The 21,062-nt window shown below is 41.9% G+C and overlaps 1 protein-coding gene across 5 annotated transcripts in view; it reads left to right on the top strand.

Moving 5' to 3' along the window:
- BICC1 (BicC family RNA binding protein 1) overlaps positions 1-21,062 on the top strand; it is a 366,015-nt gene that overhangs the window by 235,814 nt on the left and 109,139 nt on the right. For all 5 annotated transcript variants that reach the window (XM_082268000.1, XM_082267998.1, XM_082268001.1 and 2 more), the window contains exon 4: positions 13,652-13,731. In XM_082268000.1, coding sequence (XP_082124126.1) covers positions 13,652-13,731 — 80 coding nt within the window. The remainder of the gene's footprint in view (positions 1-13,651; positions 13,732-21,062) is intronic.

The raw sequence follows: 21,062 nt of genomic DNA, 5'->3' as shown, positions 1-21,062 counted from the left end.
GGGGCTGCAATTGCTGCTTTTCTCATAAAAATCATAGATGGTTGTCTGTGTCTGACTTCAGTATTTAAAGTAAATTACAAACCTGGAACAAATTTGCAGCAAATGAGTGTCGCACAAGTGTCACAATGACTTTTTTTATTTGTTCTGGGTCAAAAAGGGAGAGAGCATTGAAGTCCAGACATCAGAAAGACAATCGAGGAACTAGCATTTTTAGGAGAGATTTGCAATAGCCGCTTTTGTTATTCTCTCATTGCAGAATCCCTTGAAGTGAACTGAAATGTGGTTGCTATAATTTACTGTGCTTTGCACATAATCTTTTTTTTTTACTTAAAGTAGAAGTAAGGCCAAAGCTCTTTTTTCCTCACTTCTCCTGTTGTCACATGAGTGCACTTTGTCCTGCACTCCTGTGACCCATATTTAGCCAACAGTGGGCTAAAAGCTGCTGTTGGCTGATGTCACTCTGGAGAGATCCCAACTTTATTGTCAGGATCCACCCAGATGCCTGAGCCAGCTTCTCCTGTTCCCTCTACAGCCCTGTACTTCAGTGAGCACTGGAGGGACAATGCAGAGAGCCAGCGACTGACACTCAATGGCTTTCTGCTCACTGAAGACTGAGAACCGAGTGATCAAAGGTCTTTGTTAGCCAAATTCTTGGTGTAGACGTGGCAGGGGACAGATACAGTATTGGATTGATGCTGCATCCACCTAGGTGAGTATAGATGTTTTTTTTTTCCCCTCCCAAAACTCGCACTTCTCTTTTTATTTAGCATGTTTGGATTGAGCTCCATTTACACTGTTAAAGTTGGACTGTGTGATGTCTGCCAGACATTCTATGTTCACTCAAAATGCTGGATCTAATACATGTAACAGTCATGACCGGTTCATCACCCTTTTCCATACCTATGCCTTTAATTTCCGTACATGATCATAAAGTAAGCTGTGTGGGTGGCTAAGGATGCCTGTGGTCATCAAACTCAACATTAGCTTTTCTAAACAGTCTTGCTGTGGTTAAACCATGAAGTGGGATTGGGAAATTGCAATGTGATATCTATGAGAGACAGCATGCCCATTCTTTGTGCTATAAAATGTAGAATCTACTTGCAGAACACGCAAAGTGCGTGGCATGCCAAACCTGAAGACTAGATTGGCCTACTTTGGCAGGTTTGGCCTACTTTTGCAGTTTTATGGGTCCTTAAAAAATTCCAGGACAAGCTCCGTAATTCATCTTCATGAACTAAAAGTGGTAATTTACCTGATTCTTTTAACTGAGATTTGTCTCCAGGCTACAATAAAGAGCAAAACTTTGGGACCCAGCTGTCAAAATGAGACACTGCGCAGTACTGTGTATTATAAATTCCAAACTGGATATAGAATAAGCATGTCTTATCTAGCAGTAATATCCTTTTTTTATTGCTTCAGTTTGACTGGCAATTTATTTTCCATCGGCAAACATTTTTTTGTGCTTGGGATTTTCCTCATTACTGTATTTGTCAGAACATCCAGATCTTGCATATTTCTCCGTACATGTGTAAGGCCAGATCTGTTGTACTGGACCACTTAAATTTGGATAAGGCCCCATTCTAGGATCCTTGTAGTCCTTTACACTCATTAGACTGCATCTAACAAAAGGTGGTGCATTGTGGCTTCATTCATTCTGAACTGCACCCCATTGCACCTTGCAAGCACACCCCAATGTTTCGGCAATGCAGTTTAGATTACATAGATGGAAACCATCTGTGTGTTGGGGTATGTTGTGTTAAATAAAAAGCGCTTTTACAGCTTTGTGGTGTGTTGGCTGAACTTTCAAAAAAAAGGGCCACCTATAGTGCAACACATTATATTGTGCATAATACCATACTGGGGGTCTTATATTTGAAGTGTATAGAGCATGCCCTAAACATTCTCTTTACAAGAAGACTTTTTTTAACTGTACTTTCATTTTTGCCACTGTGGACACAAGTTGTGTGACATTATTTTCCACCCATTTAGATGGAGGTGAACTCCAGGAAACGGAAAAATGCTACTTTGCAGTGGGGGTGCCCTTGCACTGCTAGAGTTAAATGTTCATTTAGGTCTGAGGGGATTTAAAAAGCACCTTTACTTACCTGAACCTCTGCTCTGCACCGAGGGAGGTAGTGCCGTCAACTGATGGGCCATAGGAAGCTTATGGGTCATGATACACATCTAGGCATTGCCAGCTGTTGTGGAGCACTCTCTCTTCTCCCCTGCAGCCACTGCTGGCTAACCTGGGAGATTACATGATTTGCGCAGCCCAAAAATGTGTATGTATACAGTTCTTTTTCTTGGACATGTTAGTCAGAATAGGTGTTGGAAGGGGAAAGGGAGCACTTTAAAGAGTAGCTAGATTTATTTTTGCAAATATAAATTCTAAGAAAACCCCTTTAATGGTATATTTAACAAATAGGGAGAAAATAGGAGAAGTTAATTGTAAGGCTTTAAGAGTATGTTAACTCTAACTTGTTTGTTTAGAATAAAGTAGACTAAAGTGAGGAAGAGAGTCCACATTTATGTCTGGTTTTGTTTTTCCTTCACTTCATGTTCCTCTAAGACCCACACAAAAAAATTGAAAATGTTGGCATAGTTGACAGTGAAAGAGGTAGGCAGGCACAGTCAAAAATGAAATCATTGTCTTAATGTGTTCTTACCATTCCACAATCTACTTAATATCAATTTTTGTTGGTGTTCTCTCTTGAAGAGATTTCCTTTAGAATCTCCCCGGTAGGGACACAAAGATGACAAAAAAAAAAAAACCTTCAAGAAGTACCAACTGTTTATGCTTTATCAAAAATGAATATAAGCTTTTGGTCTAGACTTGGGCTTTAAAATGTTATTTTACAAAGCATTAGGTGGTAATACAGTACAGTTCATTGGCAATAAACAATGCATTGATTATTGTAGCACAATTGCAAAGCACAGTAACCAAAATCAATAATTGCTATCACTGGATAGAGAATCATGGTCACTAGTGCCTGTGCCCTACCCAGTTTTATCCTCTAGTTTGAATACTTCCCTGGTGAGGTCAATGGGATGGTGCAGCTTCAATGTTATATGGATAATTGGAGTGAAGTGCCGCAAAGCTTGGGAAATGTGAAAATGCTTACTTTTAAGCACAGTGCATTCTGTCAGTTCACGATGACGGATGTCGAACCCCTGTGAAGTGCCCCCCCCTTCCCGCCTGTGAAGAATTAATCACTTTTTACTGAAATATGACTTTTGGTTGGTTGCTCCTACTGCCATTTCCACTTTGCTCTTTGCCTTATTGAGAAAAAAAGTGTTTCATGGCCCAGCATTTACTAAGCGGAACATTTTATAAGGACTGTACTCTATCTTGTTAAGAGAAACATTAAATTATTTCATTTTCGTAAAGCTGTTCTTATAAAAAAAAAAAAAGCACTTGATTTATGATCATTGTGATTTACTGTTTTCCATGCTTTGCCAGACATTTTCCCCCTGAGTAATCCTAAATTACAAGAGGCAGATCTTAGTGATTTATAGTACCGCGGAAGCTAGTCAAAAAAGGGTATCTATCCTGCTTGTCTGGAGTAAACCTTATTATTATTCTGGTATTGGCACTGAAGAAAACATTTGCATCTACTTATTGCAATATTTTATGTTGATATAAGGCCAAAGCATTCTTTTTTCGTTTTGGATTGTGAAATATGTTAGGATATAGTTAAAATCCTTGACAGTTTCCTGACAGTTTTTTTATGCTGTCTTTGTCCCATTTTTGGAGATTACTGTTCATTTCCTGGCGTGTTGACATTACAGGAAGAGAGAGGAAATCTTGTAAAGGAATTTTATAGTAGTTCTCTTCTGGTGGGTCACTGGTGCATGAGTGGTATTGTCAAAAGTTGCTGTGGCCTCTAAACATGTCATATATAGGGTTGGATTTGGTGGTTCCAACGGCATGGGAAAGTCCCTGGTATAAGATTTTAAAATGTATGTTTACTATCAAATAAAGGAGTCTTTCTTGATGAGAGGCAGTGGCATTTGCAGTGATGCCATTACATGAAGTAAACTGTTGGACTGTAAGAACAATTAAAGTTGAATTTCGGACTAAACAAATATTGAGGCATGTATTGGTGTCCTTTTCTATTTCTTTCAGACTTGCTTAGTAATTTGGCATGGAACAACTCTCACTATGTAGTAATTTCTTGTAATGGATTGTCATTGCTGCATTTAATCTTTGTGCAGGGAGACTGGTCTTGTGTCTACCTCCCTGTAGTTTTCTGCAGGCATCTTTTAGTGGGTAGTCCTGTTTACAGCTTGTTTTCATGTCTGCACAATCAATGATGATTTTTATTTAAGATATTAGGTTTTCAAAGGCTTTTGGTACACACAAATAGGATTTATATTATTTAAGGAATTTATTTAGAGGAAAGTGTCCCTGGAGTTATGTTTTAAAACTCCAAGCAGATATGAAAGACAGAAGTTACTGCTGTTCTGTAGTCATTAGTAAATCACTAAGGGGCTATTCATTTTTTTCAGTTTTCCTGCAGTTAAATGCATAAACATTATTTCATGAAAATGCAATTCAAGCCTGCCTTTACACACATGAACTTTAAAGGCATCTAGGTCTGGGATGCCATTAAAGCTCATGTGCATGTAAAGGCAGGTGTCCCAATACTTTTTAGTAATCTAGTGTATATTCGGATAGAGCAGGAAATGTTTTAGAATCCATGTTGTGTATACTGCTGTTTTTGTTTCTGCTGGGGAGATTTACACACTTTATTAATCCAAATGACTATTTATTATTGCTGGGACAGAAAGTGATAGAAAAGCTAATGCTGGAAGATCAGTGCTGTGGAAAGGACCTGGTGGCACTGGGGAGAAGATTTCTACTCTATGTAGCAGCTAGCTGGATACGAGACAAGCTTCATTAAAGCAAAGTTGTGTCAATAGTGCTGCACTGCAAAGAAAAAGAAAATAATCTTTCATTTTATTTGAAAAACAGAAATTTAGAAGAAATCTCCCAAGTAGAGCACAAAAAGCAAAAAACGCATTGGCTTAGATTCTAACCATTCCCTGCTGTAGCAAAAAACTAAAGTAAAAAAAAAAGTTTTGTCTAGAGATACATTTTAAAAGGATGGAGTATATTTATTAATGTATATAGTTAATGTTGGCAGAACCCCAGTTAACATTAATCAGATGGAGGTCATTAGTCCGTAGAATAGTACTCTGGACGCACCAAAGTTAAACATTCCATCTGTGAACCAGAATTTGTACTAATAAGTAAACACTGTTATCTTGATCTTTCCCATTAAAGTCGACCCAAAACATATTTTCTACAGCTATGCTATTTAGCTGAATGTTATAACGACCTACCTGGATAGAGCTTTGTTGTAATCCTTCTACAGATAAAAGCAACGAAGGAAATGTAGCATGGTACACATGCTTTTAAACCTAATTTGAAATATACAGTAATTAGGACTAATTCACTCAATAATTCCACTTTGTGTTGTGTACTTGTAAGCAATCTACAGCCTAATTGTCATGATCCAGCCAAGAATGAGTAGGCCTGTATCATATTCTCATAAACCTTTTTCACTGGATACAAGACTATGCAGCTGCACCCCAGTTAGCTCAATATAGAAGTAAAAGTTCTCACATAGCCTCTGAGAAAAAGGTATGCATTTTAGTTTTCAAAATTCAGAATTTTTTGTTTTCCAAATATAACTTTAGTGAAGGTTCAGGAGGGGTCCAACAAACCATTACACAGTTTACATGTAAGTCAGATCACAGAAGGAAACAGACAGTAAGCGGCATATGGAAAGAATATACAACATATGTAACAGTGGGAAAGACTGGATAAAAATGGTGTAGTAATTCGATTCCTCATGGCAGGAGGATTTTCGTATGTCGAATAGGCCATGAGGCAGCCATGAGCTCTCCTCTGTCACTCCAGACTACCCCCCATCCTTCTCCACTTTCAACCATAACCCGTTTCTCTGCTCCCCTTCCTTCTTCTGCATCTTCCCTTTTTCAGAAAATTCAGGAGGGGGGGGGGCAAATTTTATATAAAAAAAAAAAAGGTGGGGGTGGGGAAGGTGTGGGAGAAGGGGGGGAAGAGGATGAAGATGAGGTGGTGGGGGACAGGTTGTGGATGGTTTAGAAAGCTGGTGATGGATTCAAGAAGCCAGTTTCCTTTTCTTCCTTTTCCTCCATTTTATTGGTTAAATTAGTGAATTATAGATTCAACAATTCAACAACTTTTTTTCTCTTCCGAGAGAATGAATAAATTCCAAAGCCCCCAGGTCTTGTTATAATATTCTTTTTTATTGTTGTGCTGTAAGTATCAAGTCTTCCATTTTGTTTATATCTTCTACTCTTTGCAACCAATCTGAGATGGTTGGTGATCAAGCTTGACCTTCTTTCTCTTATGCTTGTTGTTCTTGGGGGTGATGTAAGATGACTTCTTCCTCTTCTTAGCACCACCACGGAGCCTCAGAACCAGGTGAAGTGTGGACTCCTTCTGAATGTTATAATCTGAGAGTGTGCGGCCATCTTCCAGCTGCTTGCCAGCTAAGATCAACCTCTGTTGATCAGGAGGAATACCTTCCTTGTCCTGAATCTTAGCCTTGACATTTTCAATAGTATCAGAGGGCTTGAACCCAAGGGTGATGGTCTGCCCCCTTCTTAAATTCTTAAGTTTTAACCTATGGCTCCCACAGTTCTAAAACTTTTTGCAAGAGCCTGGTTGTGTGACGATGTGTTATACTCCAAATGTGGCAGTTTTTGTTTTAAAATATTGGAGGGTTTTTAATAATTGGGTCTTTTTTTGCAGTTGCGGTTTCTTTTAGGCTTAACACTTTAGAGCAGGGGTCTCCAAACTATGGCCCTCCAGTTGTTCAGGAACTACGATTACCATCGTGCCTAGTCATGTTTGTGAATGGCAGAGTTTTACAATGCCTCATGGGAGATGTAGTTCTGCAACAGCTGGAGGGCCATAGTTTGGAGATTCCTGCTTTAGAGCTTGTGGTCTGGCCATAGCAGAACAATATCTGAAACCTTTACTTTGCAGATATATTATTTATAACCCAGCACAGTTATCCTGTGTTAATTTAATTAGAGGGTGTGTGTGTGTGTGTGTGTGTGTGTGTGTGTGTGTGTGTTTTTTTTTCATTTCGTTTGCTGTTTCTGCTTGCATTGAAAAACTTTGGGCTCTGGTGGTGATAATTGGCCAGAGTTATTGGAAATCACACTATATGAAATAATGTTCATATTTTACATAACATAATTTGGGAGGATTACACTAAATAACGTTAATCCTTATTTGTGACCTATATATATGTTATTGGAGGTTAAGGAATTGAAAATCTTTTAGAAAAATGCTTTCTCCGATGACAACCTTTCTTTATTCATCTATACAGCAAGAGATGAATTACATGCAGGATTTTTATTCCCTTAGTTTACCTGCTGCAAACCTTCACTGCTGGCATAGTTTTGTCCACATGCAGCCCATGTACTTGGTCATTTGGTATGAAGTCACATGACCAAATGCATGGGATACATAGAGAAGTGTCTGTACCTGCTGTACTACTACTCTGTGCTGTCCTGACCTGAAAATTCCAGTGTTTTTCTGCTCAATGACTTCTGCCAGTCTCGTTTTTACTACTATCTACGTGTGGTTGGGATACTTGCAAGCAAAATACTGTTGAAAGGCAGCCTCATATAATGCTCAGTGTACCCAATGAGCCGCTCCTTTTTTTTTTTTTGTGCTGGCGCTCTAGGAGATTTTGACTTTTTTTTTTTTCTTTTGATAGCTTTTTTTTTTTTTTTTTTGTATATTTTTCTTTTGAATTTATTCAATATCCTTGATATAGAGCTGATTTTTTTTTTCAATGATTTCACGCAAGAATTCTTCACTGCTGCTTGAGCTAATCTCTATATAGCGAAGCTGTACTCAAACCCTGCTAGACCAAAGATTGCAGGACCCGTGGGGAGATCCAGTCTCTGAAGTCGTATGTAGTGAGTAAGACAGGTTGGGCTGAAAAACCCAAGCAAAGCATGTCTTATTGGGATCAAGCCACCTTTTCTGTGTCCACTTTGGACTTTGTTTCTGCTTGCAAAGGCTCTAAGCACACTTCTACACTATCCCACATAGTCTACTTCTGGCCTATCCAAGCCTCCCAAATCACACCATGTCTGAGGCCCCTGAATCAGAGTCCTCAGTCTGCCTCTAGAGAGGCTGTTTTGTGCCATTTGAGGGTACATATAATGTTTTAGATTGTGATTGATGAATGTAAAATTGGAAATTACTGATCACTCGACTATATAGAGAATTCACATCATCCGACTAAAAAACCTAAATCCTATCTGAATGCTTTCAAATTCTTTATTATTGTTGCTACTCTGTACATAGTACTTAAATGTTTTTCTCATGAACCATTTTTGCTTGGAATATTTGTCTCTTCCTAGGGATATTTACAGTAGAACCAAGGCCATGGAAGTTGTTCCTTTAGCCCTCTTGTGGTTACACAGTTTCTCCTAGATTAGGGAAGTTGTGAAGCACAAAGCATGTGACCGCAGAAAGCAGTTCTACCTGTAAATAAATGTATTTCATTTAGTGAACTTTTCTATTTAATTGCAGTTGTACTCGTTCTTCGCTGGTTTACTATTTTTCTAGAGCTGCTCTTTGCATTAGCATTTGAAAAGCTGTCTGTTTTTCTGCCAACTTGTTTTGGGTTATTGAATTCTGTATCATGGGAACAACCATAAAGTGGACATTTTTAAACAGGTGAATCGGGCAATGGTAGCCTCCGACTTTTCCTATACAAATTTCCTTGAATGTGAGAATAATGTCCATTACAGCAAGATATTTTTGGCTTTTCATACGGGTAATGTATGATTTGGGCCTCTTACCGGAAAAATTTGTATTGTGCATTTACTCTCTTGGGGTGTACATGTATGAGGCTGCAAAGGGCTCATAGAAAGGGTGCTACTGAGAACTAAGAAAAATCCTTCGTAACTATTTCACAGCATTAGGTTCAGAGTTATCCATAAAATTGGTACACTGGCAATGTAGGGATTTAACAAGCTGCACTGCCTACATTCCATTAGCAGTTAAGCAAAGGCTGCAGAATGATTTTAAATACAACAGTTGATATTTACCTGGAATGTACTTTTCAGTGGGTTTCCATAAGGAGGGCATGTCTTTCACTACACAGTTGTGCGTTATACATACCTAGTTTCACTGTAGATTTTCTTTGAAACAGAACATGCACAAAAGTTTTAAAGCATGTGTAATAATTGTGTTTTGACATCTAGGTGATTTAGCCTCTATTCAAGCCTTTGAAACTTTTGCCGGCTGCGTCAAATGTCTATACATTCTTATAGTCTTCTCCTGGCAGAAAGGATCTCTGTTCTTTAAACACAAGTGGAAATAGCATGTCCCTTTGTACATGTTCCCAATACATCCTAGACTAAATTACTTCAATGGGGCGATCATGTAAAGAATACACAAAGGAATTTTAAAACCTGCACTTTAAGCCCATGATATGAATAATTCATGTTTAGGTTCTTGCTATTTAAAAATTCCACTTCTGGTTTTCATTAAGATGGCTAAATGTCTTAGAAAGGATTCATTCTGGCCTATTACATTTTTATGCCATTTTATGGCTCGGCACTGTGTACTTTTAACTGGTATGCAGAACTAAAGTATATTCATTTCATGTCTCTTCAGAATTACTTGTACATTAACCAGTTTTGCTTTTGCTATTTCTGCTTGTATTTTTTTATAAGACACACTTTACCCTGGGTTTGTATTGGTTTTTCTTTAAAAGTCTCATGAAAAATGTTCTCCCCCTTGGATATTTTGCTGTTTTTGTGTAAGTTGTATAATGCACTGTCAATATTGGCATATACATTGAAATTGTAATTTCAGGTTTAAGCATTTTAAAATGGGTTTAAGTGAATTCTATAAAAATAACAAATTTATCCGACCCATTTGAGTTTGAGAAATATCTGAAAGATAAGCAGCATCTAGCAAAAAAATAATTCATAATTGGTCAGTGAAAAAACAAACATGACTTGCTGAAATTTGTCATTTTTAATTTACCAGATTTGCCTTTGTTAGGATGTAAAAATGTTAACCTACAGCACGGTTATTGTAATTTTGTCATTCTTGGGGCTAAAATGTTTAAACATTCTTTTCTTTTTTTTTTTTTATTTGGAGTCAGTACAGTGTAGTGTGTGGATTTGCTTTAATTTTTTTCCTTTTTAATGATTTGTTCTGTTTATGTTCAGTTGTCAGATAATGTTTATGGTTAGATCATGCTGAAGAGGTGTCGAGCCTTGCATATATATATATATATATATATATATATATATATATATATATATATATATGTGCGCTGTGTGGATTTGAGTATAAGCAAATAAAAACTACACTGCTCAAAAAAATTAAAGGAACACTTTAAAAACTCACCAACTCTCAATGGCGAAAAATATCATGCTGGATATATATACTGATATAGACTGGGTAATGTGTTAGGAATGAAAGAATGCCACATTGTTTAATGGAAATTAAAATGATCAGCCTTATGCAGCAGGCTAGCCCGTTTTGCTGAAATTTCATTGCAACAACTCAAAATGGTACTCAGGAGTTTGTATGGCATCCATGTGCTTGTATGCATGTCTGATCACGTTGAGGCATACTCATTTTGAGACAACGGATGGTGTCTTGGGGTATTTGCTCCAAGAAAACTGGACCCCAGAATATCACTGAGCTCCTGAACAGACTGAGATGCAACCTGGTGGAGTCAGATGGACTAAAACATAATGTCCCAGAGGTGTTCTATTGGATTTAGGTCAGGCGAGCATGGGGGGTGTGCCATTGCATTGTATCCCTTCATCCTCCAGGAACTGGCTGCATACTCTCCCCACATGAGGCTGGGCATTGTCATGCACCAGGAGAAACCCAGAACCCACTGCACCACCGTAGGATCTGACAATGGGTCCAAAGATTTCATCCCAATAGCTAATATCAGGGTGCCATTGTCTAGCCTGTAGAGGTCTGTGTGTCTCTCCATGGATATGCCTCCCCAGACCATTACTGACCATCCGCCCAACCAGTCCTGCTGAACAATGTTACAGGCAGCATAACGTTCTCCATGGCTTCTCCAGACCTTTTCACATCTGTCACTTGCTTAGGGTGAACCTGCTCCCATCTGTGAAAAGCACAGGGGGCCAGTGGTGGACCTGCCAATTCTTGCATTCAATGGCAAATGCCAGTTGAGCTCCATGATGCCGGGCAGTGAGCACAGGGCCCACTAGAGGACATCGGGCCCTCAAGCCACTCTCATGAATTCTGTTTCTGATTGTTTGGTCAGAGACATTCACACCAATGGCCTGCTGGAGGTAATTTTGTAGGGCTCTGGCAGTGCTTATCCTGTTCCTCCTTGCACAAATGAGCAGATACCGTCCTGCTATTGGGTTAAGGACCTTCTTTGACCCTGTCCATCTCTGAGTAACTGCCTGTCTCATGGAATCTCCTCTATGCTCTTGAGACGGTAGTGAGAGGCATGGCAAACCTTCTGTCAATGGCACATATTGATGTGGCATCCTGGAGGATTTGGAATCTCTACAGGGTCCGGGTATCACCTTATGCTACCAGTAGAGACACTGACCCTAGCCAGATGCAAAACTAGTGAAAAATAGAAAAGATGAGTAGGGAAAACATTTAGTGGCCTCCACCTGTAAAACCATTGTGTTTTTGAAGGTAGTCTCATTGTTGCCCATCTAGTGCCCCTGTTAACACCAAAGAAGCTGAAACTGATTAACAGCCCCCTCTGTTACTTAACTGACCAGATCAATATCCCAGGAGTTTTTGACTTGATGCTATACTCTGCTCAAAAAAAAAAAAAATTAAGGGCACACTTTTTAATCAATGTATTCAGGGGCTTTAGGTAGTTGAGCCACATGCTCTTGTTCCTAACACATTCAATCATCCACAGAAACAACCACAATTATTGTGCATTTCTTTATTAATATATGAATGTAAAAGCTGTCCCCACTCTGGTGTTATAAACACATTTTTACAGTTTGTTGAAATATCCTTCTAAAAAGGAAATGGATTCTTTTTTGTGGGAATTGGAAAAATCTGAAGCAGCATAACAGCAACTTCAGTTACCCTTAACATAGCTATACCATTAGTTTAATTTTACTTTGTGTGTGTGTGTGTCATCTTTTGCTTATTGCTTTGAGGCACAAGTTGTCTAACTAAAACCTTGAATGTAAACCTCTGCTAAGTTATTGGCGTCGAACTAATGAATTGTATTAATAAAGCAAAATATTATTTGCTATATATTTGCCTGCCCAAGAAAATGTTTTTTGTTATCCCAGACCTTAAAAAATATTGTGCAAAACTCCTTTTGTATTTTTAGTTATGTGGGAAGTGCAATTTCTGCATCTGCTCTTAAGTGGTGTTATGGTAGTATTAAAGTTGCTTATTAACATGAAATGGCAGCTGAAGTAGCTCATTGCTGAACTGTGTTATACACAAGAGTGCTCATATTGGGTAACAATATAATTCCAGAAAATGTAACCTGTGTGTCCTATTCCCTCAACCTCAGATAAGTTATACTACAAAGACTTTGTAGACTTAACATTTCCTAATCCAACTAAAATTAAATAATTGTATAAATTTGCTAATAAAATCTATGTATTGTCCAATACTTTTTTTGTCGACTAGAGAAGGTTTAAAAACAGTTTTTTTTTTTTTTTTTTTTTTTTTTTTAATGCTTTGTGTCGTCCTAGGGAGCTTTCTCCTCACTTCCAGTCATTGGAACACAACAAAGTGAAAGAAAATCTCCCAAAAATTGTGGGAATTCCCATCATAGTTGTCACCAGAATATTTGCTCCTTTGGAAGATTTCCCATCACCTTTTGCTCTCAAGGACTCTAAAAATTTAGAATTTCACCCTACTTTCTGTCTGTGATAATGGTTTATAATAGACCATAGAGAGATCAATCTTCCCAATGAGGATAAACACATCATTAGAATTTTGGCAAATGATCCATCCCTTTTCCACACTATCCAAAAAAAAAAAAAAAAAAATGTATACATTTTAATGATCTTGTTGGGAACCTCAACAGTAAACCTAAGCACACATCTTGTAATTTGGGATCAGGGGAAAAATCGTGGTGATTCCAAAACACACTGCAATAGTTGCAAAACACACCACACGTGTTTGAGTGCCATTAATTTTTAATGGCACTTCAAACACGGTGCAGTTTTGCCACAAGATAAATTGCGGCAAACTGCAAGCTTGTTGCCCAAAATAAGTGCCTGCTTCCCAAATTGCCAGATGTAAATGGAGCCTAAGAGTAGTATTTATGCTGCAACTGCTAACCTCTTTCTGAAGTTCTAGTTGTTTTTGTTGTATCTTTGAGTCACTGTCTGTGTGCCCAAGATATTCTCCTGATCTGCAAACTTGCTCAAGTCTCTGACATGAATCATTGGTTTATCATGAAAGCCACAGAGTTAGCATTTTTAAAACTAGATTTCAAGTTTTATTGAAAACTAATTGTAATAACTGTAGGCTGTTCTTTATTTTTTACAAATTTTCAGTCAACACCAACTAATTTCTTTGCACACAGCCGCTTAATTACAATTCATATTTTATTTGCAGATCCCCACATTAAAGTATCTGGCAAAAGAGAAAATGTAAAGGAAGCAAAGGAACGAATAATGTCTGTTTTGGATACAAAGGTAGGTTAAAGTGATTGTAAAGCTTAATGTTTTAAATAGACAAGGTATTGCACAGAACGGCTCTGAACCTCCTCTTCTTGGGTCTACCACTGGTGCTCTGGGCTCCTCCCCTACTGGGTGCGCCATCATAGGAAGCCATTTTCAATAGGGGACTGCTGAAGAGACTGCTGCCGCTAAAAGGTAAATGGAGTGAACAGCCTACTGGTTAAAGATCTTGCCTGGAGTAGGGCTGGCTTTATGTATTACATACTCTTTATAAACGGTAAAACTAAAAAAAGAGTTGAACTAGCATAGCTAAATTATATATTTCAAGTTCCATATTTTTGATTCATGTACTGTATTAATAATTTTTATATTTACGGTCCTTGTTTCAAGTTACGTTTTAAAACTATTTAGACGTCCCTAGGTGGATGCAGCATTGGTCCAATGCTGAATCTGTCCCCCGGCAGCTCTGCACTGAGAACCGAGCGATCGAACACTGCTGATTGTTCAGTTGTGACAGCTCCCCGAGCAGAGAGCTGCTGAATGTCAGTCGGAAGCGCTCTGCCCCCTGCTTGCTCATTGGAGCGCTAAGCTGTGGAGGGGCAGGGAGAAGCTGGCTTAGGCTCTCAGCGGCTCGCTGAGAGACTGAGCGAAGTGTCGGTTCAGGCACCTGGCACATCCTGACTCCGTGGTCGTGATGATGCAGTGCCTGGACCCACATCTGTGACGTCCGCAGACAGCGGACTTCACCCCGATGTCTGCTGAAAACGGGTCACAGGAGTTCAGAACAAGCTGCACTCCCATGACCCACAGGAGAAGTACAGCCAAACGAGCTTATGGCTATGACCTTTTTGGCGGCCCATATTTTGGAACGCCATCACGATGCTTCTTGGCTGCTGCATTTATTCCACTTTTCCAGGTGTGTGAAATATCTGCTCCCCAAGTAGTATAAACTGATGGGAGGAGCAGGTGTTTGACCATCTCATGGGGTCCAATACTTGCAGAGAAAAGGCTAGTGTGAACTTTGCCTTGCATAAAGAATTTCTATGCTTTTACCCAGCAGAGACCAGGTTGCTTTACGTTTACCCTCCCTCCCCTTCCAACACTTAACCTATGTGTTACCCTTATACTGACCCCAATATTGTCCCCTAAAACTCAACCTTAACTCTAGAGCTAACTTATCTTAACATGAGACTTAAAGCGATTTTAAATGATCATTATGTAAAACAACCCCTTCAGTTTAAAACTGAAATGAAAGGCAAATCATTTGTGTATCGATATAATAAAAAAACATTACCTTTTTTTCCTCTTTTTTTTTTTTTTTTTTATATACATGATCACATGCTCTCTGTTTCCTCTGTACTCTGCTGCATAAAAGCTGGGGGGAGGAGAAGCAACAGCACACTGAGCTTCCCAGTGAGAGGCTATGTAGAAGAGGCATGTCAGGACAGGTCTGCTCATTGAGGGATAGTAGGAGTTCCCAGCAGAGCTAGAATACTGACCGCAGTGTGTTCTCCTGCTTTGTGTGGTCCATTTTTAAGAGGAGATCAGAGGGACTGGCAGGAACACAAGGGATTTCACCTACTGGAAACAATACAAATAGGATCATTTCTCTATCGCTCATTGACAGACGTAGTCTTCTTGATTCTCAAGAGCTGGGTTATGTTGTCTCCGCAGGAGTAGGACTAGGCAGAATGACAAAACGTTCTGGCTCCACCTTAGGGGCAGTCCCTGAGGGTATATCCTCCCTCTCTCTGCTACAGGGAATCAGTTTTTTTCTGTCTAGTCAGGAGTAAGGACCTAAGTTCCTTGCTGGGATCTTTTGGTCCTGGCAAGACTTTTTTTCTTTAAGAAAAAGACATTTTTTAGGTAGTTTTCTCCAGTGTTTTTTTCCTGTGAGATCTTCAAGCAAAAATGCCGGACTGGGCGACACTTGTGGTCACCCCAGCCGGCCTACGAGCGCGCGCAGTCCATGGCATTGCGCTTGGTCGGCCGCGACATATTCAAGTAAGTATGCGGGGCCGGGCGACGGGCTGGATGTTGAGATCCAGTGGTCACCCCGGTTTCTGCCTACGAGCGCGTGCAGACCAGTGCGCTGGGTCGGCCGCGACGGAGTCCCAGTAAAGGGACTGACTTTGCGAGTTAAAAATCTCGCTTGGACGCCAGGTACCAGAGAGTCGAGGCGTCCACAAACCCCCACCCCGGTGGAGAGGGTATTGTGAAGAGAGGGTGCCTGTCGGTTCGGTATGGTGAGTAAACGTTCCCTTTTTTCCTCATTATGAGGCAGTATATATTATGGGCCCCTCCATATATGGTCAGTATATATCTGATACTTACAAGTCCCCCTTGTAATACAGCATGTGTTTGTGGGAAGTGGACTTGGTTCAAGAGCTAACACTCTACCCAGCAGACTGTAACATTACAGCAGACATAGGAGGTATAATCCTACCTTATGTGCAGTGTATCTCTGTAGATCCATATGTCACCTCTTAGCAGAGTGCAGGTGGATGTGCTGGGAAGACGATATCGGCGGTCCGCCGCCATTTTGCCGTAGACCGAATGCATGTATGTCCTCAGGTCACGCCGGCCGCCATGTTTTTGGAGTCTTATGTCTCTTCTATGGGGGCGGCCATGTTTTGTGAGCCCAGCTACCTCGTGGAGGGCTGGGAACGCCGAAAGGCGTACACAGGGGGCGGAGCCACGCCTTCTGCCCGGGAAAAAGCAAACAGCTCCTTCCAGTCTGTGTAAGACGGACGCTGACTGCAGTTTGTTGGAAACTGCACTGCATCGGTTGGTGAGCCTTGGGGGTCCCTCTCTCTCTCTCTGGGATCGAGAAGCAGGTACTCTGAGGGGCGCTATTGCGCTAGGGGGAGACACACAAAAAAAAAAAGAAAAAGTTTTTTTTTTGTTTTGCTGGCAAAGGTGTCCTGTATTAACATGGACCCTGCCACTCATGTATCTCCTCCGGATCCCCTCGAGGGGTCTGCGGGATCCTCCAGCACCCCATTGACAATTGAATCTTTGTCAGCTATTATGGAAACTTTTGTGTCCCGGGTGGAAGTGGCTTGTCAGGGACAGGGCGCAAGAAAGCGACCCCCGCCTAACCCCTTATTATCTGAAACCTCGGATTCAGACTCTGAGCCTATTTCTGCAGTTGCAGGTACTTCATCTGGTATTGGTGTCTCGGGTCCTGTCTCTTCAGACAGTGAGGAGGATGTTTCGGCATCTGCCATAGCCCGAGAGGAAGCGTTGGTAAACGCACTCATTGTATCTGTTCAAGAGACTTTAAGGTTACAGGGTATTCCATCAGAAATAGCTGAAACTGAGATCCCTTTTGGGACTAAAAAGCGCATCAAAGTGGCGAAGGTTTTTCCATTGCCCAAATGTTTTGGCAATCCAATCGTAGAAGAATGGCGTCTGCCAAAACGCACTTTTAATATTTCTAAACGCATTGACAGGCGTTATCCGTTTGAGGAAACCCTTATTAAGAAATGGACAGAACCACCTGTGGTGGATTCACCTATTGCTAGATTGAATAAAGCCACGGTTATTCCTTTAGAAGACGCTCCGTCTTTTAAAGATCCAGTGGATCGCAAGATAGAAGCTATGTCTCGCACCATGTTTTCCTTGATTGGATCAGCTTTCAGACCAATAATTGCTATTGGTCTGGTTTCGCAGGCTGTAACTGAATGGACCAAGTGGTTACGCCGGGACTTAGAAGAAGTCCCTCAGGCGGTATCAGATTTGTTGGAACAAATGATACAGGGGTTACAGTTTGTATGTGATGCGGCGTTAGACGCCACTCCATTAATGGCGCGAGCATCAGTCTCAGCAGTGGTTCTCAGGCGTACACTGTGGCTAAAAGGTTGGTTAGCCGACCAAGGTTCCAAAAAAGCATTGGCTAATATCCCCTTTTCAGGAGAGCGTCTATTTGGAGCCAACTTAGATGAGATCATTAAGGATCTCACCGGTGGAAAAAGCACCTTTTTACCGCAAAATTTTAAAGGTAGAGGAACTCGTCAAAGACGAGGGCCTTCTTTTTCTGCTCACAAGAGGTTTTTTCGTCCAGCGGGTGAAAAAACTAAATCCTCCAAAGCTCCTGCAGGAGGCGTCAGGGGTCGTTGGTCGGGCAAGCAAAAGCCCGCCCCCTCCAGACCTGAAGATAAACCATCCAAAGCCTGAAGGTGCGCCCCCACCCATAACTGGGGTGGGGGGACGTCTTCGCCGGTTCCCGGATCCATGGCTTTCCAGAATCCCGGACAAATGGGTTTGCGAAGTCATAAGGTCAGGGTACAAGATCGAGTTTCGATCTCTCCCACCGGCGCGATTCTTCCCTTCCAATATCCGACTATCCGCAGATCGTTTAGAAGATCTGCGGAGAGCAGTCACAGATTTACTACAACAAGGAGTGGTAGTCCACGTTCCTTGGACAGAACGGTTTCAAGGGTTTTATTCAAACCTGTTTACAATACCCAGGAAAGAGGGCAAAGTGCGTCCAATTCTGGACTTAAGAGCACTCAATTCTTTCGTCAACATAAGAAGATTCAGAATGGAGTCCATTCGCACGGTAGCAGCCTTCCTGCATCCAGGGGATGTCCTAGCGTCCATAGACATCAAGGACGCCTATCTTCACATTCCCATTTTCGCAGGACATCAGCGTTTTCTACGCTTTTCCGTAGAGGAGAACCACTATCAGTTTGTGGCGTTACCTTTCGGTCTCGCCACGGCTCCGCGGGTCTTCACAAAGGTGTTGGCCCCAATGTTGGCACTTCTGCGCCAAAGAGGTATATCGATTCTAGGTTACCTAGACGATCTTCTGCTTCATGCAGAGTCTCCTCAGACCTTGCTACAAAACATAGAAATTACTATGATTTCTTTACAGGAATTCGGGTGGCTGGTGAACCAGCAAAAGTCATTTCTGGTTCCCACCCAGAGGCTCGAATATCTGGGTCTAATTCTAGACACAGTCAGGACAAGAGTTTTTCTTCCGGTAGGGAAACTCCGAAAGATTCAATCTGCAGTCCAGTTGTTACGGTCCAACAGCTGGTCTTCCCTTCGGACTTGCATGAGGGTTCTGGGGTTGATGGTGGCTTCGTTCGAAGCAGTCCCATTTGCCCAGTCCCATACCCGAATTCTTCAGCAAGAGATTCTTCTCAGATGGAATCGGAATCCGGAATCCCTGGACAATCAGATCCGATTGAGCAAACAGACCAGAGAGTCTCTGGTATGGTGGCTTCGGTCTCCGATGCTCAGCCAGGGAAAGTCATTTCTGCCAATATATTGGACGACAGTGACCACGGATGCCAGTCTATCCGGATGGGGAGGAATTCTCGGTCAGTTATCTGTCCAGGGACTTTGGTCCCCGGAAGAATCCAGGTTACCGATAAATGTATTGGAACTGAGAGCGATCAGACTTTGTCTGATTCACTGGACCGAGCAGCTCCAGGGCAGCTCGGTTCGGATCCAGTCGGACAATGCCACGGCCGTGGCTTATGTCAATCACCAGGGGGGCACCAAGAGTGCCCGAGCGGCCAAAGAAGTGGCTTGCATTCTTCGCTGGGCGGAACGATTTGTTCCAGCAATTTCTGCGGTGTTCAATCCGGGGGTGGAGAATTGGCAGGCAGATTATCTCAGCCGTCAGACCCTGGATCAGGGGGAATGGTCCCTCCATCCAGACGTTTTCCACCAGTTGTGCCTACGGTGGGGCACCCCGGATGTGGATCTGTTGGCATCACGATTCAACAGGAAAGTTCAGAGATTCGTGGCTCGCTCCCGCGATCCTCTAGCAGAAACCGCAGACGCACTGATCGCCCCGTGGGGGCAATACCAGCTAATATATGCCTTCCCTCCTCTCGCGTTACTGCCAAGACTTCTTCGCAGAATAGAGGAGGAAGGAATCCCAGTAATCCTGGTAGCTCCGGACTGGCCTCGTCGAGCTTGGTACGCCGACATGGTCAGACTGGTGGCGGACGTCCCGTGGAGACTTCCTCTCAGGGAGGATCTACTGTCTCAGGGACCGATCTTCCATCCTGCTTTACGATCGCTGGCTTTAACGGCCTGGCTATTGAGACCCAGGTGCTGAAGGACAAAGGTTTGTCAGCTTCAGTTATTCCTACTCTAGTTGAAGCAAGGAAAGCGACTTCCAGAAAGATTTATCATCGCACATGGAAGTCCTACATTGCATGGTGTGAACCTTTGGGGTTCCGTCCTCGGTCTTATTCGATTAGTCGAATATTGGCTTTTCTGCAACAAGGGGTTGAGCAGAAACTGGCCTTGAGTACTATCAAGGGTCAGGTCTCAGCATTAGCCATCTTCTTTCAGAAGCCTTTGGCTACTCATTCCTTGGTGCGGAATTTCATCCAGGGGGTGCGACATCTGGCTCCGCCAGTGCACGCGCCGTTACCCCCCTGGGATCTTAATTTAGTGTTGTCGGTTCTTCAGAAACCTCCCTTTGAAGATATTAGGGAGATTCCTCTACCCACGTTGTCCCAGAAGGTGGCCTTCTTGGTGGCTATTACTTCTGCACGCAGGGTGTCAGAACTGGCCGCATTATCTTGTCGTTCACCATATCTGGTGGTTCATAGAGATAAGGTGGTTCTTCGTCCGAATCCATCCTTCCTACCAAAAGTGGTTTCAGAATTTCATCTGAATGAAGAAATTGTATTACCTTCCCTGTGTCCTAAGCCCAGTCATCCTCGGGAGTTTGCGTTACACTCCTTGGATGTGGTCCGGGCGATCAGGGTATACTTGAAAACGACAGATTCGTTTCGCAAGACGGATTCACTTTTTGTGATCCCAGATGGACCCAAAAAGGGGTTGCCTGCATCTGCCGCGACCATTTCCAGATGGATCAGACAGACGGTAGTACAGGCTTATTCTTTTAAGGGTCGGGAGCCCCCGTTCCCTGTTAAGGCGCACTCCACTCGGGCACTTAGTGCGTCATGGGCCTTTCGCCATCAGGCGTCAGTGGTCCAGGTGTGCAAGGCGGCTACCTGGTCGTCGGTGCATACCTTTACTAAACATTATAAAGTTGATGTAATGGCATCGTCTGATGCCTCGTTTGGCCGCAAGGTTTTGCAGGCCGCAATTTGAGGAGACCAGTGGTCTACCTCGAGGGTTTTTCCGTTGGAAAATTTTTCTTTAGTCTCATTCTTTGTTTATTATGAGCCTTTAAAACTTCTAGTTTGGCACCGGTTGGGCCTTCTAGATTGGATTTGATTTTGTCAATCCCACCCCTCATTTGTGGCACTGCTTCTGGATGTCCCAGCTCTTGAGAATCAAGAAGACTACGTCTGTCAATGAGCGATAGAGAAAAATGGATTTTTGTAAGAACTTACCGTAGAATCCTT

This window comes from Pelophylax lessonae (assembly GCF_965119305.1).
Source record: "Pelophylax lessonae genome assembly, chromosome: 9".
NCBI classification, from domain to species: domain Eukaryota; kingdom Metazoa; phylum Chordata; class Amphibia; order Anura; family Ranidae; genus Pelophylax; species Pelophylax lessonae.
This window is presented reverse-complemented; position numbering and strand designations above follow the sequence as displayed.